This window comes from Eublepharis macularius, chromosome 17, assembly GCF_028583425.1.
Source record: "Eublepharis macularius isolate TG4126 chromosome 17, MPM_Emac_v1.0, whole genome shotgun sequence".
NCBI classification, from domain to species: Eukaryota; Metazoa; Chordata; class Lepidosauria; order Squamata; family Eublepharidae; genus Eublepharis; species Eublepharis macularius.
In genome coordinates, this window is record NC_072806.1 from 11,723,227 (window position 1) to 11,736,213 (window position 12,987).

Genomic DNA, 12,987 nt, shown 5'->3' on the forward strand with positions numbered 1-12,987 from the left:
ATGGCAGCCCAGAGTTGGCCTAACCTGCCTCACAAGTTGGTAGTTGTAAGGATAAAATGGAGGAGTGAAAAATGATGCTCTAAGTCTCTTTGTGAGGAGAGCCAGTTTGGTGTAATGGTTAAGAGCGATAGGACTCTAATCTGGAGAGCCAGGTTTGATTCCCCACTCCTCTGCTTGAAGCGAGCAGGGTGACCTTGGGTCAGTCACAGCTCTCTTAGAGCTCTCTCAGCCCCGCCCACCTCACAGGGTGATTATTGTTGTGGGGATAATAATAACACACTTTGTAAACCCCTCTGAGCGTGGCATTAAGTTGTCCTGAAGGGCAGTATATACATTGAATGTTTATATTATTATTAGGGAGAAAGGCAGGGAGTAAATAATTAATACTGAGTTGTTAGCCGGCCTGTTCTATGAATCAGAATGCTATCCCAGCGCTCTGCCCACCCCAGCCCACCTCACTGTGGCACCCACAGCTTTCAAGCCCAGCCTGGTACAACCCTCCAATCTGTGTGGCCTTCTCTTGCGCCTGACACTCAGTGGCGTGACAGGATGCAGCGGGTCGTGTGCCGGGGAGGTTTTGCGGTCTGAGCGACTGCCGTTTGCACTTGAGAGATTTGAGACGTCTGAAAAAGAGAGAGAGAGAGAAAGCTTTAATTATCTGGGCAATTAATTCCACTCAGTATAACTCATTGGGAGGGGTTAGACCTGTGTCAATGGGGACGCTCATTTAATGAGGCAGTGGCACCAAAGGGGAAGGAAGCAACCCCTGGCAAAAATCTTCAACTTGTGAGTGAAAGGGAGGGAAGAAGAATCAGCCTGAAGTAGGGTTGCCAGCTCCAAGTTGGGAAATTCCTGGAGATCGTGAGGGTGAAACCTGGAGAAACCTGGAGAAAGTGGGGTTTGGGGAGGGAAAGGACCTTGGCATGGCATAATTCCATAGAGTTCACCCCCCAAAGTGGCCATTTTCTCCAGGTGAACTGATCTCTGTGGCCTGGAGACCAGTTGTAATTCCGGGAGATCTCCAGCCACTACCTGGAGGCTGGCAACTCTAGCCTGAAGGAGCTTAAATGGATAGTAGGGTATGTTATAGGATCTGGTCTTTATTGATCTATTAGGAATCTTTTAGAATCTTCTTCTGCTTCCTCTCTATCCCCTGCTTGGAAACCTTGCCTGCATCTTTAGTTCTGACTGGATTTCTTGTGTTTTCTCATGCTGGGCCAGGTAAGGCCTTGCCAGAGTCCTTGACACCCAGGCCCTCAGAGAGCTGCTCTTTCTCTGTGAGATTTCTGTGCCGGCCCCGCCGGGGTGGGACAGCATCCATGCTGGCATCTCTTTGGGCCTGGAGCGAGGCCAGCTCTGGCATACAGACCTTTAATGAAAGGCCTTTGGGTGTGGGAAGAACGGGCCCACATCACTAACCAGGCGTCGTCGCTTCTCCTGGGAAAGCAGCCAAGGTTGCGTCAGGGCCTTTCCATCAGCTGCAGATTTATTTGGAATGCTGGATGCGGATCCGCAGATAAATACGCAGGCAGGATGTGGCACAAAGAAAGGGGTGCCCAGCCTCGCTCACTGGCCCGCTTTCCGGAACAATGCAGGCAGCCTAGAGCCTACTCTGAACTACTCACCTTAAGTGTACTCCTTGCCGTGGGGGCAGGCAGCAGTTGTGATGGAGGACTTTAGGATGGCTCGACTCGCCATCTGTCGGCTGGCCTCTTTCCTGTACATGCACAGAAGCAGAGTGTGTGACGGGAAGCTGCCCCTTGCTTATTTCTGCAACTCGGTGCACAAGAACAGAGTTGGGGGAAGTGAGGATTGCTCTCGGGTGAGGTGAGGAGGTGACCTCTGACGACTTGTGCTTTGTCTCTTCTCCTGCAGAAACACTGATGGACTCCACCACGGCCACGGCGGAACTCGGGTGGACGGTGCACCCGCCATCTGGGGTGAGTTCCCTGTGGGGCAGAGCACTGGGAATGGGTGGGGGGGGGGAGTAAAGAGGACGCGGAGCATCAGGAGGGCGTCCTCATAGCATCTTTCATGGTTCAACTGTGCTGAGGATAGAATTTGAGTTTGGATAGAACTTAAGCTGCTCGACAGGTCATAGGCCCCATAACTCCAAAGTAAAGCAAATACTTTCTATATTCATAACTTTTAACCCTCTGAGGGGTGGGGTGAGTAGCCTGAAGTCATTGCTGGCTTATGGCGACCCCTGGTGGGGTTTTCATGGCAAGCGACTAACAGAGGTGGTTTGCCATTGCCTGCCTCTGCAGCCCTGGTCTTCGTTGGAGGTCTCCCATCCGATTACTGACCAAGATGAACCCTGCTTAGCTTCTGAGATCCAACGAGATCAGGCTCTCCTGAGCTATCCAGGGCAGGACCCTCTGAGGTGTGGTGAGGGCTAATTTTCATCAGTTCCTCCCTACCATAGTAGACCTCCAACTGCCCCTGGGCAATTCCCCATATTTTGGGCTGCAGAGGAAGGGGCACGTTATGGAAGTCTTACTCCGCTGACAGAGATCCCTTTCCTCAGCAGGTATTCACTGTGGGATCCAAGGCTATCAGTGGGAAGGATTTACTCACCAGTTCTAGAAAGCAATTAAGACAGAAATAAAGCAAAGTAGCAGTAAGCCGTAAAAAGAAAGGCTACTATATAACAGGTCAATTCTTCCTGTTTGGAGATGTCTACAATTTTAGTAGCTGGCGAATCCGCAGGGCAGAGCTTCTTTGCTGTGTCTGTACCTGCTGCAAATAAAAATGCCAGTTCCTGTCTTCATTAATGAATTACACCAAAATGATTTTTTTAAAAAATGTAAGCAGCTGCTTACATAGTGTAGCGTTCCTAGCATTATGGAACAGTGGCCAGTTGACCGGCCAGGGAATAATATTTGATTGGTCAATTCAGTGTCGTGCCAACCTTTCACAGATATTGGCAGGGGAAGAGAGGAGGGAGCGACGCATAGATTTTACACGCTGTAAAAAGACCTCCATCCCCTCCCTGAATCAATTTCCAAGTCTCCTACCGCACATGTGTTGGGAGAGGGCTGCTGGTTGTGAATGCCACTGAAAACAGTTCTGGGTAATTTTCCTTCAGGGAAGCCATAAACTCACAGAATAATTCCAATAAGGCTGACAGCGCTAATGAATGCAATTAGTTGATTAATTAACTTCATGGCAGATTAAAAATATATGTATATGGCATTTAATTGTGTGTGGGGGGGACATCACCGATATCATTGTAGGAAACAACTAGGAGAACTGTCCTAGGTAGGTCTGCTCAAAAGTAAGCCCTGTTATGTTGAACGGGGCTCTTACTAACATGCGAGTGGGAGCTTTGCTTCGGCTTCACCTTTAGAAGACAGCACTTCTGGTCTCATAGGCAAATTTTGACATATGTCCTGAAAATGTTCCCAAAACTGAGAGCGAGTTAATATCTGTCTGCTGTCCATATAGCCAGTCTGTGAGCTGACCCCTTCTTCTATAAGTCTCCCTTTCTATCCCAGGTGATCAAATGTTTGATTTTTTTTAAAAAAATTAGAATTTTATTTGAAAAGAAAATACAAATCGCAATAGAAAGTGCATAGAAACTTATACAAAATACTAAATTTGAACTACAACAGGAAAGTATATTCAGAATATGTGGCAACTCAACTAACTTATGGAATGTTTCTCCTCTCCCTCTCCTTAAAATTCCGTATCGATAATCTTTAATCAGTCATCTATTTCATATTTTATACTCAACGTTTTTAAGGTCTCTGTATTACAATTAATCTTGCTCTTAATTTTTTCTTAACTTCGAGCGTGATATTTCTTGGGTTGTAGTCCATTGCTCCCATCTGAATATATGATGCAAATCTTTCCATTCAAATAATGAGTTAAAAATTTTATACAGCATGGGAAGGGACAGCCCAATCGTACTTTTTAAGATGCAATCCTGCAAAATCCGTGGTTCACTGTTTCCCTGCCTCCCCTTGCGTCCAGGTTGGGGCCTTCCCAGAACGGAGTTCTTTCGGGTTTGCCCTTCCCCCAAGCTGTGGAGCTGGTTTCCCTGATTCATGATTTTTGGCTCATTTAAGTAGATAACAAAAGACCTGTTTGTTTAGACGGGGTATTGTTTGTAGCAAATGTGCTTTCTGCTATAATTTGGGTTTTTTTGTTTGTTTGTAGGGGTAGCTGGTGTTTAGCATGGGCTTGCCGTCTTCCCATCCCCAGCTGATTGTTTCTATTTGTGTAGTTGTTCTGTTTTTAAATGTTGTCCCTTGCCTCAAGAATTGTCATCACTGAAATGTGGGTTTCTGAAAATTCTAACTCCGGCTATTTGCTGGAGGTATCAAGTAGAGAGCAGGACGCAGGCACCCGACCCTCCCTGGTGCCCGGATCCAGTCCCAGCAAGCCACCATTCAGGTGGTGGCAGAATGATACTGTAGTTTGGCAAAAGACTAGGAAGACCTGGGTTCAGATCTTCACTTAATCACAAAGCTCAGTGGGTGATCTTGAGCCGGTGGTGTGCTCTCAGACTAACAGGGTTGTTGTCGGGATAAAATGTAGGCAGGGAGATTGATAGACGCCACTCAGAGTTCATCTTAGGAAGTAAAAGTGTAGACCATTGATGAGAACACCGGAGGAATAGCTTGAGGGCAGCCATTTGCCTGCACTCTCCCCTGTCTCCAGCTTGGATGAAAAATCCCATCTCTGTAAGATTGCTGATTCCGCACACGTTGGATAATGCACTTCCAATCCTCTTTATAGATCATTTGGAACAGATTTTTTTCATGTGCGGAACAAAAAATCCACCTCAAATGACTGATAAAGTGCATTGAAAGTGCATTATCCAACGTGTGCGGAATCAGCCTCTACGTTGAAAAATTCTTGGAGATTTGGGCCTGGGCCTGCAAAGGGAGCTCAGCAGGGATGTGATGCCCAAACCCACCCTCCCAAGCTTCCATTTTTCTCTAGGGAAATGAATCCGTATCTTTGGGAATTATAGTTCCAGGGGATCTCCAGGCCCCACCTGGAGGTTGGCAGCCACACCCCACCTCCCTGAAGATCTTGGTACATTAATCTTTAATTGCATTTTTGACAAGGTGGGGATGAGCGTTGATTGAATCTTGGGAGGGGGGAGAATTTGGAATTCTCCCCCCTCCCTCTCCCGAATCTCCTCTGGGATTCCCTAGAAGGTTGGACCAGGAGCAATGGGTTGAAATTAAATCAAAAGAGTTTTCAGTTAAACATTAGGAAGAACTTCCTGACAGTTAGAGCAGGAAGTTAGAGTGGAACAAGCTTCCTTGAGAGGTGGTGGGCTCTCCTTCTTTGGAGGTTTTTAAGCAGAAGCTAGATGGCCATCTGACAGCGATGCTGATTCTGTGAACCTGGGCAGATCATGAGAGGGAGGGCAGGAAGGGTTGCATCAGTGCTTAGTTCTCGTGGCCCCTTCTTACATGCCCAGGGTAATGCTGATCAACACTTTGGGGTCAAGAAGCAATTTCCCCCAGGCCAAGATCCTGGTGGAGTTTTGCCATCTTCTGGACATGGAGCAGGAGTGCGTCACTGGGGGTCGAGAGGGAGGTAGTTGTGAATTTCCCGCATTGTGCAGGGGGTTGGACTAGATGACCCTGGAGGTCCCTTCCAGCCCTATGATTCTATGATTCTCTAGGGCCTGAGCTGGCCGTTTCCCCTTCCCTCTTATTTGCCTTCAATAACCTCTCACGAGCTCTCAGTTCTCCGTGACCCCTTGGAGCATGCTCAGTCGCCATCTGATCAGTTTGGCGAGCATTCCTTTTTCTTTTGATTAGCTTCCATTTCTGCTTTCTTGGGATTCTCCCGAGGATGCAGGCCATGTTTGCGAGGGGTCTGGTTTTGTTGCTTGGGATGGAAATCGAACGAGTGAATTCCACGAGCTCCTTTGTCGGAAGACCTGGGATTTGACTGAAAAGCAGGGTGGGAAAGAGAGCGGCGCAATAAATATTAAGTCAAGAATAAACAATCAGAACAAACCATCTCTAACTATTGAAAAAAACAACAACACCCCATATATTGAAATAAATGTTGCTAGTCTTTACCATGCCACTGGACATTTGTTTTATTTTGCTAGGGTGGACAAATACGGCTTACCCCTTTGTTCTCACAACCTTGGACAGCCCTGGTGGAATGATGCTTGTCTTTCCCTAACTGTCATGGTTTGACTCCCCCCTTTTGTGAACAGTGGACCCCTCGCTTCTGCAACGCACGGGGAGCTGTCCAGAAGCAGGGCCCCCCTCCCCGCTCAGTTCCAAACACTTATGAATAGCTGTGCCCTGCCTGTCAATGTCGGAGGGAGGGGGAGTTTGTGCCGGATTTGCTTGCAAGCCGGCTTTGGCATGGAAAGGGTGGGCCGGCATGCTCAATAGAAGGCGCCCTGTACAGGTCGACTCTCCTCTTTCCATGCCTGGCCTGTCTTGAATGCCGGGTTGCAGAGAAGGGAGCCCCCTCGGCTGGGTTAGCAAGACGGGGAGCTGCGTGAAGGAGCTTTGTTTGGGGCCTGGCCTTTTCAGGACCGGCATGTTAATTAGCAGTGGGGGGAAAAGGGGGGGGGCTAGAGGCTCCTAATTAAGCTGCAAGGAAGGGGGGGTGTCTTTTCTCACCCTGCTGGAAATACAGGAGATCCTGGGAGGTGCCACTTGACTGGATTCACTAGGCCTTGGCTGGAAAAGAAATCCAGCGGTCGGTTTTGATTTGGGAGCCCATGTCTCTAGGGAAGAGCCGCAGAGAGAGGAGGGGTGAAGGGCAGGCTCGGCTGAGGAGGAGCATGTGGAGAAAGTGCAAAGAACTGTTTCTCCCCCTCTAGAAATACTAGAATTTGGAATTGATGAGGTCCAGGGCAGGCAAAGGAAACTGTTCTTCACGTGTTGGCCTTCGTTAACTTGTGGAACTCACAGCCACAGGGAGGAAATGAAAGCGGCTAGGTTAGACAGCTTTAAAAGATGGTTGGATGAACTCGTGGGGGAGAAGAGGTCCGTCAAAGAGCTATATGCCCTGATGGCTAAGTGATGCCTCCCATCTCCAGAGAAAGAATTTCCTGGAGGCTACAATAGGGGAAGTCTTTAGCCTGTCTTTTCCCTGCTTGTACGGCTTCTGAAGACATCTGGTTGTCCACTATGGGAAACAGAATGCTGGACTACAAGGTGGACTACAGCTGATCTGGCAGGGTTGCTCTTACAATCTTCTGCGTAAACATACGCCTCTAACTCTCTCTGGGGTGGTCCGATACTTCTTTCTATTAAAGCAGTGACCGAGTTTTGGCTTGTGGACAACAGTTCTCTGCTCTCTCCCTTCAGAAAGCAAAACTTGATGAATGTGTTTCAATCACAGCTCTTCTACAATCAGCACACCCAGATCTCTTGCGAACTTAAATATTCCATTATAATAGCAAAGATTTTTTTAAAAAACTGTTAACAGCAAGTTTACCAACACCTGCTTCAGAAATGGGTGCGGGATAGACTATTAGCAAAGTCAATGAATGCAGAGTAAATGAATTGTAGAGTAATTAATTGCAGGCAGAGAAGAGCTTTCAGCCTTGAGTAATAATGAATGTGGTGCTTTATTTGGGGGAGGGGGGGTTACTCAGGCATATATCCTTGGTAATGGAAGTATGGAAGAATGTCCCTGTTTTCTTCTGTGAAATGTTGAAGGCTATAGCTTAGATTCTCTTGAGTGCTTTTGTGGGTATAAGGATTTCCACCCATGAAGCACGTCTTTGCCACCTCCCTGTCCCTACTCAGCCCAAAATGACCCCAAAGGGAACAGTACCTCTGAGCCGGGCATTTCAGGCTGCCAAGATGTGTGTGTGGGAATTCTGTGGGGCCTGGAATGGGAGGAAATCCTTGTGCATGTGGCATGTTTCTTATTATCATCCCGTTTTTTGTCTAGATATCACACCCTTCTTCTAAGGAGCTCAAGCTCCTAAGGAGCTTCTTCTGCTTAATTTTATCCTCACAGCAACCCTGTGAGGTAGGTTAGGCTTAAAGAATGTGTGTCTGGCCTGAGGCAGAGTGAAGATTTGAACTTGGGTCTCCCAGATCCTAATTTGGCACTCTAACCACGGCACCACTGTGGGTCTCACTTGTTCTACCATAACTCTGTCCTTCCAGCTCCTTCCGCCCTCTCCAAATTGCGTTCTAGACACTTCTTTGCAACGTCAGCAGTGAGGTGTAGTGGTGAGAGTATCGGACTAGGACCTGGGAAACTCAGGTTCTGATCCCCACATCGCCATGGAACTTTCCTGGGTGACCTTGAGCCGGTCACACCCTCTCAGCCTCACCTACTTCGCAGGGTTGTTGTGAAAACAGAAGAATGGGGAAAGCCACTTTTGGTCCCCATTGAGGAGAAAGGTGGAGAGCAGAAGAAGTAAATAAATAAAAACCTGCCCACCAAACACTGTTTTTAAATCAGTTATATGTTAAACACACTCTGAACTTAAGAGAAACTTGGCATGAGGAAACAAAACGGCTCCAAACGGAAGACTCACCGTTTCGAGTGTTGCCAGTGAGAAGCAAAATCAAAACATGGATTTTCAGTTTAAGCAGGGATGAGAAATTGTTATGCGTCTCTCGTTTCCACTGCTTCCTCCCCCCTCTCCCCGGCCTTTCCCATTTTGGATTGTTCTGTTTTATTATTACTCTGTTGGTTCTATTGCTCCCTGTTAGCCAGAGAAGGCCACAGATTATTATTTTAATATCTTTTATCAGCTGGACTTTTTAGCTTTAATGTGCATCTGTTTATTTCATTTTATTGTGTTTTTAACGATTGGGTGTTTAAACCTGTATGGGAGCTTCCTTGAGGGCATTTTGCTGATAAGGTGGGTGGGAGAAGCTTTGACAATAAATAAGACGATGCGTGCTATGTGCGCCATCTCAAATCAAAACGTAGGTTTGCCGCAGGGCTATTGTTTGTACTCCTGGGTGAAAGAAATTGGTTAAGGGATGCTTTGATTAAAATTCATACTAAAAGTCGATTAAAGCCCAATTTAAACATGACCTTTGCAAGACAAAAGACACTTCCCGGGCTAACTTTGCACGGGTTTGGGGTCTTGTTTGAAGCGCACTGTAGCCTGTGCAAAGTACCGATGGTGCTGGCTGGCATGCTCACCACGCACACGTATCTGTGAGGGCTATGGATATCTGGCACACAGACTAGGAACACTTAACTGCTTTGCATGGTTTACAGCAGAGATTAAACAAGACCCCGGGCCTGTGTGTTGTCACTGGGGAAATCTCTTTGCATCTTTAAACTCTCTAAGCACTTTGTTTAAATTAGGCCTAAGATTGTTTTAATGTGGCGAGAGCCCCAATTATTAACATCTCCCTTCCCTAGATGAGAATACGAAGCCTGTCGGGGCAGATATTTCTTGCAGCATAGTTTAACTTGTAGCAGCTCACCCAAATGCTTGGGCCAGAGCGGTGGTAACGTGGTAGTCCATCTTTTTTCCCGTTCCATCTCAAGGTTGGTTGTGCCGAGCTGTGACTTTTCTTTGTCTCCTCTCTGCAGTGGGAAGAAGTGAGCGGCTACGATGAGAACATGAACACGATTCGGACTTACCAGGTATGCAACGTCTTTGAATCTAGCCAGAACAACTGGCTGAGGACCAAGTATATCCGGAGAAGGGGGGCCCATCGCATCCACGTGGAAATGAAGTTCTCCGTACGGGACTGTAGCAGCATTCCCAATGTCCCCGGCTCCTGTAAGGAGACCTTTAACCTCTACTATTATGAATCAGATTTTGACTCTGCTACCAAGACATTTCCCACCTGGATGGAAAACCCTTGGGTGAAAGTGGACACCATTGCTGCAGACGAGAGCTTCTCTCAGGTGGACCTCGGGGGCCGGGTGATGAAAATTAACACCGAGGTGCGGAGTTTTGGTCCCGTCTCCAAAAACGGCTTTTACCTGGCCTTCCAGGACTACGGAGGCTGCATGTCTCTGATTGCTGTCCGTGTTTTCTACCGCAAATGCCCACGGGTCATCCAGAACGGAGCCATTTTTCAGGAGACGCTCTCAGGAGCCGAGAGCACTTCGCTGGTGGCTGCCCGGGGCACTTGTGTCCCCAACGCCGAAGAAGTGGATGTACCCATCAAGTTATACTGCAATGGGGATGGGGAGTGGCTGGTGCCCATTGGGCGGTGCATGTGTAAAGCTGGCTATGAATCGGTGGAGAACGGGACGGTATGCAGAGGTAGGTGACCTTTGCCAAACGCTCCTCAGACTCTGTATTGGGTGCTTGGGAGGAAGGACAAGGGAGATCTCAGACTTGCTCTTGCTCAAGATTGCTCCAGTGTGATTTTAGTACGGAGAGATGTGGGTTCCAATCTGCCAAGCCGTGTAGCACTCTGGGTGAACTTCGGCTAGTCGTTCAATGTGACCTACCTTACAGAGCAGTTGCAAGGAGGAGATAGCTGTGTATGCCGTGCGTGGGTGATTCGGAGGATGGATTGGGTCAAAAAAGCAATACGTTGTTTAGTGGAGGCTGTTGGGTAAGGCTGGATAACGATGTTGTTGGCTGCATTGCAGGAAAGGCAATGTTTGGCCTTGGTCCTTGGCTGAAAGGAGGTAGCAGCTTGTGTCATGCCAACCTGGTCTCTGATTCCGACAATGAAACATGCCTTTCGTCGTGTTGTTTCATGCTGTGCTTTGATTGGCTAAAGGCCTCAGGGGTGGGGCTTCCCTTAAGAGCGAGTCATCTATTGGTTCGAGGTTAACAGGCTCATCCGCTCTCTCGTTTTCTTGAGCCGTTCTGTACGTGCCAAGGTGGAGGTCTGTTTCATTTGAGGGAACAAGAGACATTGACTCGGTCTTTTCTGTGCATGGAACAGCCCAGACTGATTGTTTCCTGTCTAAATAAGCTGTTGCTCTGCACTGCTCAGTGGAGAACTCTTGCATGGCTGTTGACTGAGGGCAAACTGGAGGCTGCAGACGCCATTTTGGGGAAGAATTCAGCCATTTTGGGCCCTCACAGCATTTTTAAATGGCCAAATTCTTCTGTAAAATGGCATCGATGTCCATGGGTTGGATACATGGATACTCTAATATCCAATTTGACCCTGAGTTATTTGAGGAAAGAGGCTGGCAGCATTTTGTTTGTTCCTTTATCTACCCTGCTTGTGTATTAGGTGTAAGTGTGGCAGTTGTGGGGTGTTAATTTTTACAATGAAAGCTATGTACAAGTAAGACACACTGCACCTTCCGCCTCCTCATAGAGATAAGCATGCATTGCCCGTTGAGTCCAGACAGTTTTTCTGCTGGTGACAAAGGAAGGTGGGGTCCCCTTTAAACACCAAAAAGGAAGGGACATTCGGCACCTGAGTGAGAGAAAAGTCTGGCTGGATGCAACCCCTCGTTTATATCTTTGTCAATGGTTTCACTTCCCTGCTCTTTGATGTTGGCTTTATAGCTCCATTTGTTTTGTGCGCATGTCCTGTTTGGCTTTTATGTGCCAGCTGATATGTACAGAATACGTAACTGGTGTGTAATACCGATTAATCGATAAACAAGTAACATCGAAAGATGCCTATCTTTTAATGGAGAAAATTCAGCATGAAGAAACAGAAAATGGCGGGAAAAGAAAGAATCGTGTTTCATTTGCACAGGCAGAAACCAAAACATGGGTCTGAGGGCTGAAATGACAAGGAATAAGAAATTTGGAATAATCCCTGCAGCTTTCTCTCACATGTCCTGTCAGTTCAGGAATTTTTATCTTCCCTCAGCTCTAATACTAGAAGTGGGCTGGGTAGAAGGGAAAATTGGCTGAAGTGACACAGTCTCCCTTTTCACAAGTTACAGCAGACATACAATCTATATACAGTGAGAAAGGTGACTATAAATGACACCAATAAATAAATACTTGATTTTTCTTTATATGTACATTGAGTAATTTGTAAAATCAAAAAGAGTCCAGTAGCACCTTTAAGACGAACCAATTTTATTGTAGCACAAGCTTTCGAAAATCAAGTTCTCTTCGTCAGATGCATAGTACAGGAACTGGTCAAATATAGAAGAGGAGGGGAGGAGAGAGAAGATGCAGTTAGGGGGAGAGAGAGGGAGGGTGCAACCAAAACATTCCTTTGCTAGTAAATGTAAACATCTCCTTTTGGTGTCCTTTTGGGGTCAGTTGGCTTGGGTGAGGCTTCAAGGGAGTTTGCCCTGTTAGTTTGCAACAGTAAAACAGCTAGACCATCCAATTCCTATGTAGTATGAGCCTTCGATAACCACAGCTCTCCCCGTCAGATGCATCTGACAAAGAGAACTGTGGTCCCCGAAAGCCCACGCCAGTCACCACTGGGCTCCCCCAGATCCCGCCTCTGTAAAGGAAATCTGTTAGCTGTGATAATGTGATAACCATTCATAGTCCCTATTCAGTCCCAGCTTGACAGAGTCAAATTTGCATATGAATTCCAATTCAGCAGCCTCCCGTTGGATTTTGTTTTTGAAAGGTTTCTGTTGAACTACAGCGACCTTTAAGTCATTGATGGAATGTCCTGGTAGATTGAAGTGTTCTCCCACTGGTTTTTGGACGTTTCCATTTCTAATGTCAGATTTGTGTCCATTTATTCTTTTGCGTAGAGGTTGTCTGGATCTATGAGTAATTTGTGACATTCAACACATGTACAGCTGAACGTGCGACTTAAACTCCATGTTTATGCCGGTCCCGGTCCCCGGTTTCATTTATAAAGTTAGCGCATGTTGGCTTTTTCTTAAAAACCGATGTCTTGCATGCACATATAGGCTGTACCTTTCTTCACTTTAACACACGAGCTGGGCAACTGGTTTGTATCCACAGCAGTCGGCGTATGGAATTAGTTTTGCAGAACAGTGAAACTTCCGGCTTGCCCCTTTCACTGAATCATCCCCCCTGCTTGGGGTGGTGGTCTGCAATAGCTGGGAGGAATCAGTGAAAACCATTGTGTGCTTCCTGAAGACAGAAGTAGAGTTCTGCCTTTGGAACTCAGTGGTAGGTAGGGTTGC

At 47.1% G+C, this 12,987-nt stretch overlaps 1 protein-coding gene across 2 annotated transcripts in view; it reads left to right on the plus strand.

Moving 5' to 3' along the window:
- The first annotated feature begins 1,865 nt into the window (after positions 1-1,865).
- EPHB2 (EPH receptor B2) overlaps positions 1,866-12,987 on the plus strand; it is a 99,268-nt gene continuing 88,146 nt past the window's right edge. Inside the window, exons 1-2 of one of the 2 annotated variants that reach the window (XM_055001052.1) lie at positions 1,866-1,940; positions 9,517-10,201. In XM_055001052.1, coding sequence (XP_054857027.1) covers positions 1,884-1,940; positions 9,517-10,201 — 742 coding nt within the window. In that variant the 5' untranslated portion in view covers positions 1,866-1,883. The remainder of the gene's footprint in view (positions 1,941-9,516; positions 10,202-12,987) is intronic. The other variant, XM_055001051.1, reaches the window with a different exon arrangement.